The sequence below is a fragment of the Limulus polyphemus genome, unplaced genomic scaffold (genome assembly GCF_000517525.1).
Source record: "Limulus polyphemus unplaced genomic scaffold, Limulus_polyphemus-2.1.2 Scaffold10632, whole genome shotgun sequence".
NCBI classification, from domain to species: Eukaryota; Metazoa; Arthropoda; class Merostomata; order Xiphosura; family Limulidae; genus Limulus; species Limulus polyphemus.
Window position 1 is genome coordinate 1 of NW_013676242.1, and position 13,863 is coordinate 13,863.

The 13,863-nt window shown below is 36.4% G+C and overlaps 1 protein-coding gene across 1 annotated transcript; it reads left to right on the top strand.

Moving 5' to 3' along the window:
- Positions 1-1,436: 1,436 nt before the first annotated feature.
- LOC111083674 (dynamin-binding protein-like) lies at positions 1,437-10,397 on the top strand (the record flags this gene model as incomplete). Its single annotated transcript, XM_022380324.1, has 3 exons — positions 1,437-1,565; positions 4,314-4,498; positions 10,211-10,397. Coding segments are annotated over 3 exons (320 nt in total), but the record flags the coding sequence as incomplete, so codon positions are not given.
- Positions 10,398-13,863: the final 3,466 nt, after the last annotated feature.

Sequence of the window (13,863 nt, forward strand, 5' to 3'; positions counted from 1 at the left end):
AACAGTTAATGAATAATTTACGCACAGAATAGCGTCATTTGTTTACATTTTAGTAAGTGATATCTCGTGTGTATACATTAAAGTAATGTTGCTCAGTGTACCCGAACGGGGCCTATTGGCTAGTGTGCTCAGGCTGTGAATCCGAAGGTTCATGGTTTACAGCTCGTTGCCAAATTGGGTGCGCTGTAAATGTGAGGGTGAAATCGAACTATTCAGTTAGACGAGAGTAGCCAAAGAGTTGGCGGTGGTTGCCTTCTTTCTAGCCTGTGAGTTTAAAATTAGGCTTAGTTGTGCGCAGAAGCTTTATTAATATAATCAAACAATTCCAATATTAACAAAAAAGCCAGACACATCTCTATATATCTCTGATCGTTATTTTCCCACACATTCCTAAGCTTATAATTACTCATCTTTTGAGTTTGTTTTTTATATATATAGCCGTACGTAAATAATCTGTAAAATTCACACGGTTTGATATTTATATGAATAAGTAACTACAAGCAATTCTAGAATATAAATACATTGTTGGATTTTGAATGTTGATTTAAATACTAAAACGTTCTTTACTGTAAAAACTTGTGTACTTAATAATGATCGTACCAGTCATCGAAACGTCGTACCTGTTTTAAAAACTAACTTACTATAAAAGCTGTAAATTGTAATAAAATGTACCTTAACAATAAGTAAACTCAAATCGAAACTATGAGTTTCTGTGTATTTGTTTACGACAATTCTCAAAGCTCTGGTAGAGGTCGCTGTACTCTAAAAGGTATGAAATTTGTGTGTCATGTTGTAACGAAGGAATGATCTACTTGTCTGAAACTTTTTTTTATGTACTTTATAGAAGTATTTCAAATTTAACCAAATTTCACCTGCTTACTTACTTACTTGCCAAAATTCTGTACACGTTATGCTAATTTATTCAGTATTATCTATCTTTTATTTATTTGTGAATTAAAAGTCAGAATCAATAAATTTTCAATTTTAAAAATATGTAGTTACGTGTTTTGCCACGAGGGTAATCTTTGAGGAGATAATTATTGAAAATATAATCAGAACATTTATATTTAGTATTTTTTTATTTATACGGGACTTGAGTGAATGAGTTCTAGAAATCAATATATTATATTTACACTTTCTTGTTAGTAGAATGAGTTTTATATAAATATATTATTGTTCACTAAATATTAGGGAATCTTGAAATGCAGGTATGAAGCTTTAAATTAATAAAACTCCGAAGTGATACGACACCATCTAGTGGCTTTTTGAAATATTATATATAGATATATTTTTATTATAATTGTCTCAAGTTCCATTTTGTGTCCATATCCATGCCACTTCTATTGTCTATATTCATTATGTGGCTCTGGTACAACCGATTTATCTGAAGCGGTTTGCACTTGAGATATAATAATTAAGCAAGTTTTTTGCGATAGGGGGCGCCAGTGAAAGAGAAGAAGTGACGGAAAAGAACATTCATCCTGGTGCTACCTGTGTATGCATCCACAGTTATTCAGCTGGAAGTCCCGGCCATCTTCCTCTTAATAGTGGAGATTATGTTGAAGGTTTGTATTAATCATTAATGGTCGTCTCTGTCTCGTTCTCTCAACTTTCCGTAAAATCTGTGTTCTAGGATAATAACAGACGCCATAATGGAAGAGTGAAACCACTAGGTGGTTAGCTGATTCCTTTATAACATATACATTTGCTCATGTTCCACAATTCGTATTTTTATGCTGACTGTGATGACACACTCCGTTCAAAAAAAAATGTTGACTGGGATGATACACCCATTCAAAAAAAAAATGTTGACTGGGATAATTCACTCCGTTCAAAAGAAATAAGTAAAATGTATACACCAAGAAGTTTTGAAAATCAACGAAACTGAATTGTACTTGGACCTGAGGCTATTGTTGTTGTTGTAATTAACCAAAATAGATTCTGTGCGTGCTTTTTTAGTGAAAGTGACGTTCCTTTGTGCACTGTATTCAGCCTTTGTTATTTACAATGTTAATCCTTATATCTTATATACGTATGCCATTGAACTGTTTTATTTTTGGTCCGAATTAATTCATTTGTTATTATCTAAGAATTACTCTATATAAAAAGTATTTAAAAGCAAATTGTTTGAGGTTCTCAGAAGTGAGAGTGGCTTTCGTTTGCCATTCGGAACTTCCTTAGTTATTCGCGTTGCTAAGAATGCCACTCGGAACTTCCTTAATTATACGTGTTGCTAAGAATGCCATTCGGAACTTCCTTAGTTATTCGCGTTGCTAAGAATGCCAGTTCGGAACTATCTTAATTATACGTGTTGCTAAGAGTGCCATTCGGAACTTCCTTCGTTCTACGTGTTGTTAAGAATGCCATTCGGAACTTCTTTAGTTATACGTGTTGCTAAGAATGCCAACGTCCACGTTTTACGTCGTCTTTTCCAAAATGAACTAGGTTCGACCTCATTCGTGTAAGACATAACTTTCATTTCAGGTTACGAAATTGTAACGCCGCACAGTATGACTGTTTTTCTAATTTCGCGGAAAGCTACACGAGGGCCATCTATGCTAGTGGTCTCTTAATTTAACAGTGAAAGACTAGTGGGAAGGCAGCTAGTCATCACCACCCACCGCCAACTCTTGGGTTACTCTTTTACAAACGAATAGTGAGATTGACCGTCACATTATAAGGCCCCTCCCGCGGCTGAAAGGTGTTTGGTGGGACGTGGATTCGAACCCGCGACCCTCAGATTGCGAGTCGAGCGCCCTAACCACCTGGCCATGCCGGGCCTGCGTATTATGCAACTCGGGTTAGTGTGTGCCAACTACACTCGTCAAAATCTAGGTACACGTGGTAGTTTGAATTGTTAAGAAGTTCCTTACTAATTATTGCTAGTAGGTTAACCCTTTGGTTCAATAGGTAGAACACTCGTCTACTCCACGACAGGGTGTGGGATCGATATCCAGGCGTGGAGATAACAAAACACAATTACGAAAAAAATAGGGCCACAGTTGAATGTGACCGATTTTCATCATGTTCTTCCTCTATATTTTAACTGTATCCCTCCGCCCGTTATGAGTTATAAGCTAAGTATTTGTTAGTATAGTTAGCCATATGTGCAAGCCTAGGGTTAAAACTAGTACCTCTATATTTTATCTGTATCTCTCCGCCCGTTATGAGTTATAAGCTAAATATTTGTTAGCATAGTTAGCCATATGTGCAAGCCTCTAACAAATACTTAGCACTTAATTAAACTGCAAATAATAAACGAAACGATAAAATATAGAGGTACTAGTTTTAACCCTTGGCTTGCACATGTGGCTAACTATGCTAACAAATATTTAGCTTATAACTCATAACGGGCGGAGAGATACAGATAAAATATAGAGGTACTAGTTTTAACCCTCATAGTTAGCCACATGTGCAAGCCAAGGGTTAAAACTAGTACCTCTATATTTTATCGTTTCGTTTATTATTTGCAGTTAATTAAGTGCTAAGTATTTGTTAGTATAGTTAGCCATGTGTGCAAGCCTAGGGTTAAAACTAGTACCTCTGTATTTTATCTGTATCTCTCCGCCCGTTATGAGTTATAAGCTAAATATTTGTTAGCATAGTTAGCCATATGTGCAAGCCAAGGATTAAAACTAGTACCTCTGTATTTTATCGTTTCGTTTATTATTTGCAGTTTAATTAAGTGCTAAGTATTTGTTAGTATAGTTAGCCATGTGTGCAAGCCAAGGGTTAAAACTAGTACCTCTATATTTTATCGTTTCGTTTATTATTTGCAGTTTAATCAAGTGCTAAGTATTTGTTAGTGTAGTTAGCCACATGTGCAAGCCTAGGGTTAAAACTAGTACCTCTATATTTTATCGTTTCGTTTATTATTTGCAGTTTAATCAAGTGCTAAATATTTGTTAGCAGTTGTTCTCTTTCTGTAATTTTACTAAACGTACACTTGTGGTAGTTCAGCTCATAATTTAAAAACCAGTCTTTATATTCTTGGGAATATCCGTCAACGCACGCTTCATTTCAGATGCTTCACAAGTGTGCTCTGAGAATGGCAGGAATAAAACCAGATCGAAGTAACGGAAAGTAGCGTTTCGTCTGATGCTCCACTAAGCTCGTCAAATATACATATAATGATTTTTTTTCTTCTTTATAGAGTCTACTTAGATATTAATTTGTAATGTTAAATTTTGGTAGGGAATCAAATGTTACTCATAGTTTAAGTAAAAATCATTCAATTCGTGCTAAAAAAATTAAAAACACACACGTAAAAAAAAAACTTGACTAGCCAGTTGACGAAAACATTTATTGTCCAGTGGTAGGAATTTCCGACTGTGGATTGTTGGAAGGGCGGCTGGTCAATGGACAAGAAGGCTTTTTTCCTTCTTCCTGTGTGCGAGAAGTTAAGCCAAGGACGGAGGACGTTAGAAGGGGACATTTTCGTAGTCACCGAGTTTTACCTCTCAGAAGGGTTAACTCCATGCCTAAAACGTGGAAAAATGTGAGTCCCTGTAAGATCGTGTGTTAATGACTTACGTAACTGTTACTCATTCATTGTCGGGTAAGTGTCACTTAGTGCTATACGACACACACAATGTGTCTAATGTTCAGTGTCTTGTTGTTTATTGTTAGGCATATTCCAGTTAATGATATACGCACACAAAATAAATAAAGAGCCAATTATCAATGTGTGACACATGGGTTTAAAGGAACCTATTGTATCATAGGCTAGTTGGTGTGTCACTTTCTGCTAAATGTCAGTCATACAAATATATGTGAGTTCTCGAAATATACGACACAGAGTATGACTATTTATTGTCAGTTTTAGCCAACTATGAACGAACCAAAGAAATTGGATCTATTTGTTATGACAGGACGACAGGAAAGGTTATTATTAATATTTAACTGTGCCAGTTATTGATGGACGACAGGCAAGGATCCTAGTTCTCCATGTTTCTGTTGCTGACAGACGACAGGAAAGATTGCAAGTTACATTTCACCATGTTACAGTTATTGACGACAGGAAAGGTTGTTATTTATTTTTAACTATGCCAGTTATTGACGGACGACAAGAAAGGTTACTTTTCCCTTTCAGCGTATGTAACTTATTGTCAGACGACAGGAATAGTTACTTATGGATGACAGGAAAGGTTTCTAGTTACCTTTCAACATGTTAGTTAATGATGGATGACAGGAAAGGTTTCTAGTTACCTTTCACCATGTCAGTTAATGATGGATGACAGGAAAGGTTTCTTGTTACTTTTCTCCATGTCAGTTAATGATGGATGACAGGAAAGGTTTCTAGGTACCTTTCACCATGTTAGTTAATGATGGATAACAGGAAAGGTTTCTAGTTACCTTTCACCATGTCAGCTAATGATGGATGACAGGAAAGGTTTCTAGTTACCTTTCATCATGTCAGTTAATGATGGATGACAGGAAAGGTTTCTAGTTACCTTTCACCATGTTAGTTAATGATGGATGACAGGAAAGGTTTCTAGTTATCTTTCACCATGTCAGTTAATGATGGATGACAGGAAAGGTTTATAGGTACCTTTCAACATGTTAGTTAATGATGGATGACAGGAAAGGTTTCTAGTTACCTTTCACCATGACAGTTATTTCTAGTTACTTTTCTGACAGCTGACAGAAATGCTACTAGTTATTCTTCACCATGTTTCAGTTATTGACGGACGACGGGATACCGTTGTATCAGTTTGTATCGTTGGACAAGGTTTTTTTTATTATTCGGTAAAACTACTGTGAAACCCTGTTTACTTAACGAAAAGTAAGGCATTTTATTTCTCTAACTGAAGGTTTTTCAATTTACAAAGTTTCAAGAACTAACTATAATCGGGCGATGGGCCGAACTCGCAAATAAATGTTAACAGTCACTTACTTTTTAAAGTTCCTCCATCTACAGTACAAGCTCAACAAATATGTACAACACACACTAACTCTGTAATCAACCGATAACATTGTAATAGACTCACCAAGTAACTCGGTGACTAACTACCTTATTGTCTGATTAACTCTCTCACTAACTAACTAACTCACTAATGAACTGACAGACGAACTTACTAAAAACCCAGTAGTCGATTGACAATACTGTAACAGGCTCACTAACTAAATAAGTAACTCGCTCTGCTGTTTTTTATACAATATGTTTTCATAAATCTCGCAAAAAGTCGAGACTTCATCAAATCTAAATACTCATAAAACTTCTAGATCTCGTGTGTAATCAATATGTCACGCCAGAACTCCTTCTATGGACAATAAAAAATGTTAAAAACATAGCCTACAACACTGTCTCTCCCTAGAGTGTAAAGCCCCTGAATAATTTTAATACACAAATAAAATAGTACTCTAAACTTAAAAACTTAAAATCCCATAACTTTCAATTTACTTTACGATTAACAGTATTAATACCTACACATCTAACAGTACAATTATTGAATCAATACTGAGATATACAAAACACTATATACAAAACACTCTGGTAGCTGTATCTCTTCTGTTACTCTGGAAGTGGTCCAGCAGGTTGACTTATATCTGGTGAGGACTTTATTTGGGTAGTCTCCTGTCGATGTATTTCTAGAGGTGACCACGACAGATGTCTTTCAGCTTGAACCATCTGTTCTTCGTAACTCTGCTCATTTCATTCCATCTCAGTTGTCTTCAATTCATTACCATGTGAACTCAACTTTGTTGTTACTTGGAATATAACCTCTGGGTTGTGTAGTTATTGTATAGTACATGGAGACTTCCTGATTGTAGACTGTGAAGCCATATGAAGTTAGTTACTTGGAGTATAACCTCTTGGTTGTGTAGTTATTGTATAGTACATGTAGGCTTCCTGACTGTAGACTGTGAAGCCATATGAAGTTACTTACTTGGAGTATAACCTCTGGGTTGTGCAGTTATTGTATAGTACATGGAGACTTCCTGATTGTAGACTGTGAAGCCATTTGAAGTTAGTTACTTGGAGTATAACCTCTGGGTTGTGCAGTTATTGTATAGTACATGGAGACTTCCTGATTGTAGCTGTGAAGCCATTTGAGGTTAATTACTTGGAATCCAACCTCTGGGTTGTGTAGTTATTGTATAGCACATGGAGACTTCCTGATTGTAGACTGTGATGCCATTTGAGGTTAATTACTTGGAATCCAACCTCTGGGTTGTGTAGTTATCGTACAGTACATGTAGACTACCTGACCCAGAGGTTATATTCCAAGTAACTAACTTCATATGGCTTCACAGTCTACAATTGTGTAATTATTGTATAGTACATGTAGACTTCCTGATTGTAGACTGTGAAGCCATATGAAGTTAGTTACTTGGGGTATAACTTCTGGGTTGTGTAATTATCGTATAGTACATGGAGACTTCCTGAATGTAGACTGTGAAGCCATTTGAAGTTAGTTACTTGGAATACCAACCTCTGGGTTGTGTAGTTATTGTATAGTACATGTAGACTTCCTGATTGTAGACTGTGAAGCCATTTGAAGTTAGTCTAATGCCACATCTGTGTTTCTGCAAGAAGTTAATTCTCAATATTCATTCTTCGTCGACGTCAGCTGTCCATACATCATATTGTATACAGAAGTGTTCCACAGTGAGAGTGACTTCCAATTTTTCTCCTTCAATGAAAACTTTATGACAATTTGTTTCGCATCAATCCATCTTCTTGCTTTATCTCTGGAGGCAATTTCACGCCTTTCATTACCAAATCAGGTCGAACATTTGTAGCTAAAGAAACAGTGTGGATTAACATACTGCAAGGCTTACTATCAATAAACACGTTGACCCCTGGACTGGTTTCTTTAAACAATACACTCCTTATTTCTGGTAAAACAAATAAAGTATCCTCATCCTCAAGATGTCATCCTTGGTTTACTATCAGCAACTGTTGCATGATAGTCTTGGATGTATCGTCCATGTTTTTTAGATATATATAGGTGTTTCTTTCTACTGTCATCATTTGGCAGCAGTTTCTAGTAATATGTCCCCTTTTTAAGTTACAGTTGGAACACCTTCTGTCCTGGGATTTGGTTTATTTCCTCCATTCTAGACAAAAGCCTTTTCTGATTTAAAGACTTTTGTCTGAAGTTACTGGAAATATGCTCCTTTCAAATCTGTCGTGTGGTTTAGTTCCTAAATTTGTCTATTAAGCAATTGTGCTCTTCTAAACTTCCATCCAGGAGAGTTGGTGTTCTGCTTGACCTAATGATCTCGTAGTCTCTCAATGGTCCATTTAGTTGTTTATCTGTAACTTTAATTGATTCCAGTTTCATTGCCAACTGGACAGCATACTTTAACGATGTACACCTACTTTGTTTTAGCCTAATTTGTATATACTCAACTATTAAAGCATCTATAGGTTGGTCACGTCGTGCCAGTACATTCATTATTTCACGTGGAACACCTGAGTAAGACAGTTGGGTAAGCCTTCCTACATCTTCCACAAGTTTGCCTAATGTTTAGTTATTCCTCATTACTTTGCTTTAGAAACTTCCTTATGATGTGGCAATACAAACCTCTTTGATAAGGCGGCCACCAATGATTAATACTTGTCATGGTTGATCCTTTTAACTTGGCAGCAAGATTAATAACTTATTGTTCCTGATATGCATCCCATAGTATTTTTCTGTCTGTTGATTTTGTGATTGGCCAATCATGTTGAATCAACGTGCTGTACTCTGTAACTTGATGAAGTATTGCTGGAGTAGACCAGGTAGGTCCTACAATAATAGATGGCGCAGCAGTAGTGGTAACGGGTTTAGAACAGTTGGGTTCTCCTGTTTATTATTTCATAGTTAGAGGTGAGAAAAGTGTATGTGGCTGGTTTGATCATTACATTTGCCAAATCAATTTCTAGATGTTTTATTATACTGCCATTTCTTTGTACTTTGTTAATATTGCTGGTTTTTTTTGGTTTTTTTTGCACTTTGATAATACGTTTTATACTTAGTTGATACTTTTTCAATTTTATAATTACAATCTCTCTCCACTTTATAGATGTCTTTGTGTACAACCCAGTTTTACTTTTTTAATCCTTCTGTACATCTCCAACAGTTTCTTCAAGCTTTTTCTTCAATTAAATATATTTATATTATTAATTATTCTCTAAGTCTTATGTATCTTTCATTTAACTCATATTTTATCTTTTGATCTTCTTTTGATTTTCAGTCTTTTTCTGGTTTTTCTCATTTCTGCCATTTTATTATTCCAACACATTTTCGACCTCATTTCGAGCACCTGTCTTCATTTTGAAATTTAGCCCTTATTCTATTTTATTTTTACCAAGGTAATCCCACTCTTGATACCACTATTGTAACGGTTTCTATCATTGACCAGATTCGTTATGACAATTTGGTTAATGAAAAGTGAAGTGATTTATCTCTTCAACTGAAAGTTTTACAACTTACACAGTTTCACGAAATAATGATAGTCTAGCAATAGGCCAAACTTAGAAATAAGACTAAAAAGTCACTTTGTTCTATTTACTTTCGCACCAACAGCACAAATTCAACAAAGGTATACAGGATTCATTAACTCGGTAATTGACTGAAAACACTGAAACAAATTCACTGTCTGATTAACTTTTACTAAGTAACTCATTGTCCAACTGATTGATTCACTAATTAACCCAGTAGTCTATCGACAATATTTTAGCAAGATCACTAAATAACTGACTCACTCTTATGGTTTTATGCAAACTTCTTTTCCCACTAAATCTCACGAAAATTCGAGACATCACGTTAAATCTAGACCCTCCGCAAATATCTAGGCGTCACACGTCATCATTACGTCATGGCAAAACTACCTCTAACGAACAATACAATAATAAAAACATAGCCTACAACAATATCATGGACGCCAAAGAAGGTGGGTATATTAATTTTTTGACTCACGTTTTTAACTTATATTTTCTCGTTATAGACGCTTATTAATGACATACAACAATTTTTTGGTTAAATCTAATTCTTATTTCAATATATAGATCCTCATAGTTCTAAAATATACATTAAAACGGTAATTAGCCCAGAATAACTTATTACTGGATTTCAAAGAAGCGTTTAAAAGTATGATACTATATAGGTTCCACATAGAAGTGTTTGAAACTCACTCAAATATGTTTTAATTCCAAATAAATGCAATGAAATGTATCAGAAAGTATTTAGTTTGTGTTTTTTGTTTCTAACTACCGCAGGAATAGATCCCCACGTACAGTGGTTCTTCATAAGGGCAAAAAAGGTTTTGGTTTCGTCCTCCGCGGAGCTAAAGGTAACTCATGTGTATTTAACTTATTTACAAAGGTCCAGTCTTTTATTGGGGGTTGGGGGTATTTCACTTAAATATTGCTAAGACTAAGTGCAGAAATAGAGCAATAATGAAACATTATCTCATTTAAATCAAATTCAAATGAATGAGAAAAAAATTAATTTTTTTTTTCGCTTTGACTAAGTAAAAACTAAGCTGATACTATTTTGATTTGACACGAGTCATATTGAAAGCTTACTATTATGCAAAATTATGAAGCAGAAAATCCAGGGTTAACACATTTATGCCCCTGTACAATATAAAAGTGCTGTCAGCCCGGTTATTCGGCACAAAAAATATACTTCCCTTTTCAATCAGATTACCGGGTTTCGATATCCGTAGTGGGCACAGCACAGATAGCCCATTATGTAGCTTCGTGCTTAATTACAAACAAACAAACAAAATAAATCAGATTAACAACAAATAGTGTTCGATCACGTGGTATTGACGCACACAACTAAGTTTCACTTGTTTCAAGTTTTTTTTGCTAGTCATCTTTTCAGCCTTTTTCCTTCCAGCCAATTCATTCGTGTTATATCTAGGGCAGTGAGAAGGTCAAAATGTTCTGCGCCTGCCCATTGAAGGTGGCCTTTTTTTTCCGTGATGCTCTCGTATTACCCTCACACCAAACTTTCAAGAACTTAGAAATCCGTGCCGCTCTGGTTGGCTGTCTGTTTTACCTCTTTGGGCTTTCGCTGCTCCCCATTCGACTTCTCTTCTTGGATCGGTCAGTTGTGCAGTCTCTTGCTACCTTTGGACAATAATGTTTTATTTATATATAAATATACATAACATTTCATTCTATGTTTGTTATTTCTTTTCTATGTATATGGCCCGGCATGGCCTGGGGGTTAAGGCGCCCGACTCGCAATCTGGGGGTCCCGGGTTCGAAACCCCGTCACACCAAACATGCTCGCCCTTTCAGCCGTGGGGGCGTTATATTATAAAGTGACGATCAATCCCACTATTCGTTGGTAAAAGAGTAGCCCAAGAGTTGGCGGTGGGTGGTGATGACTAGCTGCCTTCCTTCTAGTCTTACACTGCTAAATTCGGGACTGCTAGCGCAGATAGCCCTCGTGTAGCTTTGCGCGAAATTAAAAAAACAAACAATTCTATGTATAGTTGTATTATTTATTTTAATTTTTAACTTGTATATATAAATATATATTATTTTATTATTAATATTTATTCTTTTTTTCTCTCTCTCTTATTGTACATGCCAATATCACAAGTGGGGTGAAAGCGGATTTCCAAACACCCCCAGATAGCCAACTCCCAAATACCTACCAAGTGGTCCTTCGGTAACACAGTGGTAAGTCCATGGACTGACAGTGCTAAAATTCGTGATTCGATCCCCCGTGGTGGAGGCAGTAGATAGCTCAATGTGGCTTTACTATAAAAGCAACCAACTCACCAAGTGGGGGGTTAAAAGAAGAAATTCTGTTCCAAACCGGTTTGTTTGTTTGTTTGTAGTTAAGCACAAAGGGCTATCTGTGCTCCGACCACCGCGGGTATCGAAATCCGGTTTGTAGCGTTGTTAGTCTGCAGACATGCCGTTGTGCTACTGGGGGGCTCAAAGCCGGGCAGACCTTTTGTTGTTGCAGGTGCTGCAGTGTGGCTTCCTTTCCTATGGTCAGTAGTTAGAAATTATGGACAGTTATACCCGAACATTACTGAGGAACGGGAGGTGGGGAGTCATGGTTGAATAAAGAAGAAGTTTTATTTATTTAGACTTCCCTCTGTTTCGTATATATATATATACACACAGGTGCCTTGCATGGCCTGATGGTTGGAGCACTCGACTCGCAATCTCGGTGTCATGAGTTCGAATCCCGTCATCGAACATGCTCGCTCTTTCAGCCGTGGGGGGTGTTATAAAGTGACGGTAAATCCCACTGTTCGTTGGTAAAGGGTAGTCCAAGAGTTGGCGGTGGTTAAAGTTGACTACCTTTCATCTCGTCTACCACTTCAAAATTAGGGACGGCTAGCGCAGATGACCCTCGAGTAGCACTGTGTGAAATTCAAAAAACAAATATTTATTTTACCAAAAACTAGATTTTTTTTTTACTTTTTTCACACTTTACCCGCTCCTGATGAAGAAGACTAACTTTCAGTTTGTGTTTTGTAAGTAAGCGAATATTTAAAATTACTAAGTAGTTAACTTGTTCTGATCGCAAGTGAATATCGATTACTGCTAATCAAAATCTTTCTTTGTGTAATAAATCTAAACGTTCAAAATTGAATATCAAATCATTCGTCTGGAAAGAGCTTATAATTTTTTTTTAACTGTCTCACCGACCCCCTTGTGGCTCAGCGATAAATCTGAGGGCTTATAACGCTACAACTCGGATTTCGATACCCCACGGTGGGCACAGCACAGATATCCTGTAAACTCGAGGGCTTAATACGCTAGAATTCGGGACTCGATCCCTACGATATACACTGTGGAGCTTTGCGCCAACACAAAACAAACAGTCTTTTCTCAGTTCAATAATAAGGTTAGTGCATTCCCTTCTTCATGGATACCATTTCGTAACAGCTAAATCCTGTTGTCTTCGTTATATCAACTTTTTTGTAAATGATACATTAAACTCGTGCGTGCTGTTCGAACTTTGTCTGATAATTAATAAAACCAGTCTAAATACGCAAAATTTCGTGTTTTAAGTTTCACCGGATTATTTCATTATCTCCGAATTTGTTACTGTCATCGGGATAGCAGACAGATACGTTTCCTTTGTATTCTTTTGATGTTGTTGTTGTCGCCAGCATTAATTAGAGCTCAAGTTTTCAATCCTTACAGCTAGCTGTTCTATACATAAAAATAAACCTTCCAAAAGATCTAATTAATTAAAAACTTCGTTTTTGTTAGAGACTTTTAAGTATTAAGTTAAAGAAGACTATAAAACTGTTGATGTTTTTTTACGAAAATATTCGGAAGATAGTTGGCATTTGGTCATTTTCAACCAAAACGGCACCTTATAGTTTCGTAAATCGAAAACATCCCTCTCGGAAGATGTTTGGCATTTGGTCATTTTCAACCAGAATGGCACCTTATAGTTTCGTAAATCGAAAACATCCATCTCGGAAGATGGTTGGCATTTGGTCATTTTCAACCAGAACGGCACCTTATAGTTTCTTAAATCGAAAACATCCCCCTCAGAAGATGTTTGGCATTTGGTCATTTTCAACCAGAACGGCACCTTTTAGTTTCTTAAATCGAAAACATCCCCCTCAGAAGATGTTTGGCATTTGGTCATTTTCAACCAGAACGGCACCTTATAGTTTCGTAAATCGAAAACATCGCTCTCGGAAGATGGTTGGCATTTGGTCATTTTCAACCAGAATGGCACCTTATAGTTTCGTAAATCGAAAACATCCCTCTCGGAAGATGTTTGGCATTTGGTCATTTTCAACCAGAATGGCATCTTATAGTTTAGCAAATCGAAAACATCCCCCTCGGAAGATGGTTGGCATTTGGTCATTTTCAACCAGAATGGCACCTTTTAGTTTCTTAAATCGAAAACATCCCTCTCGGAAAATGTT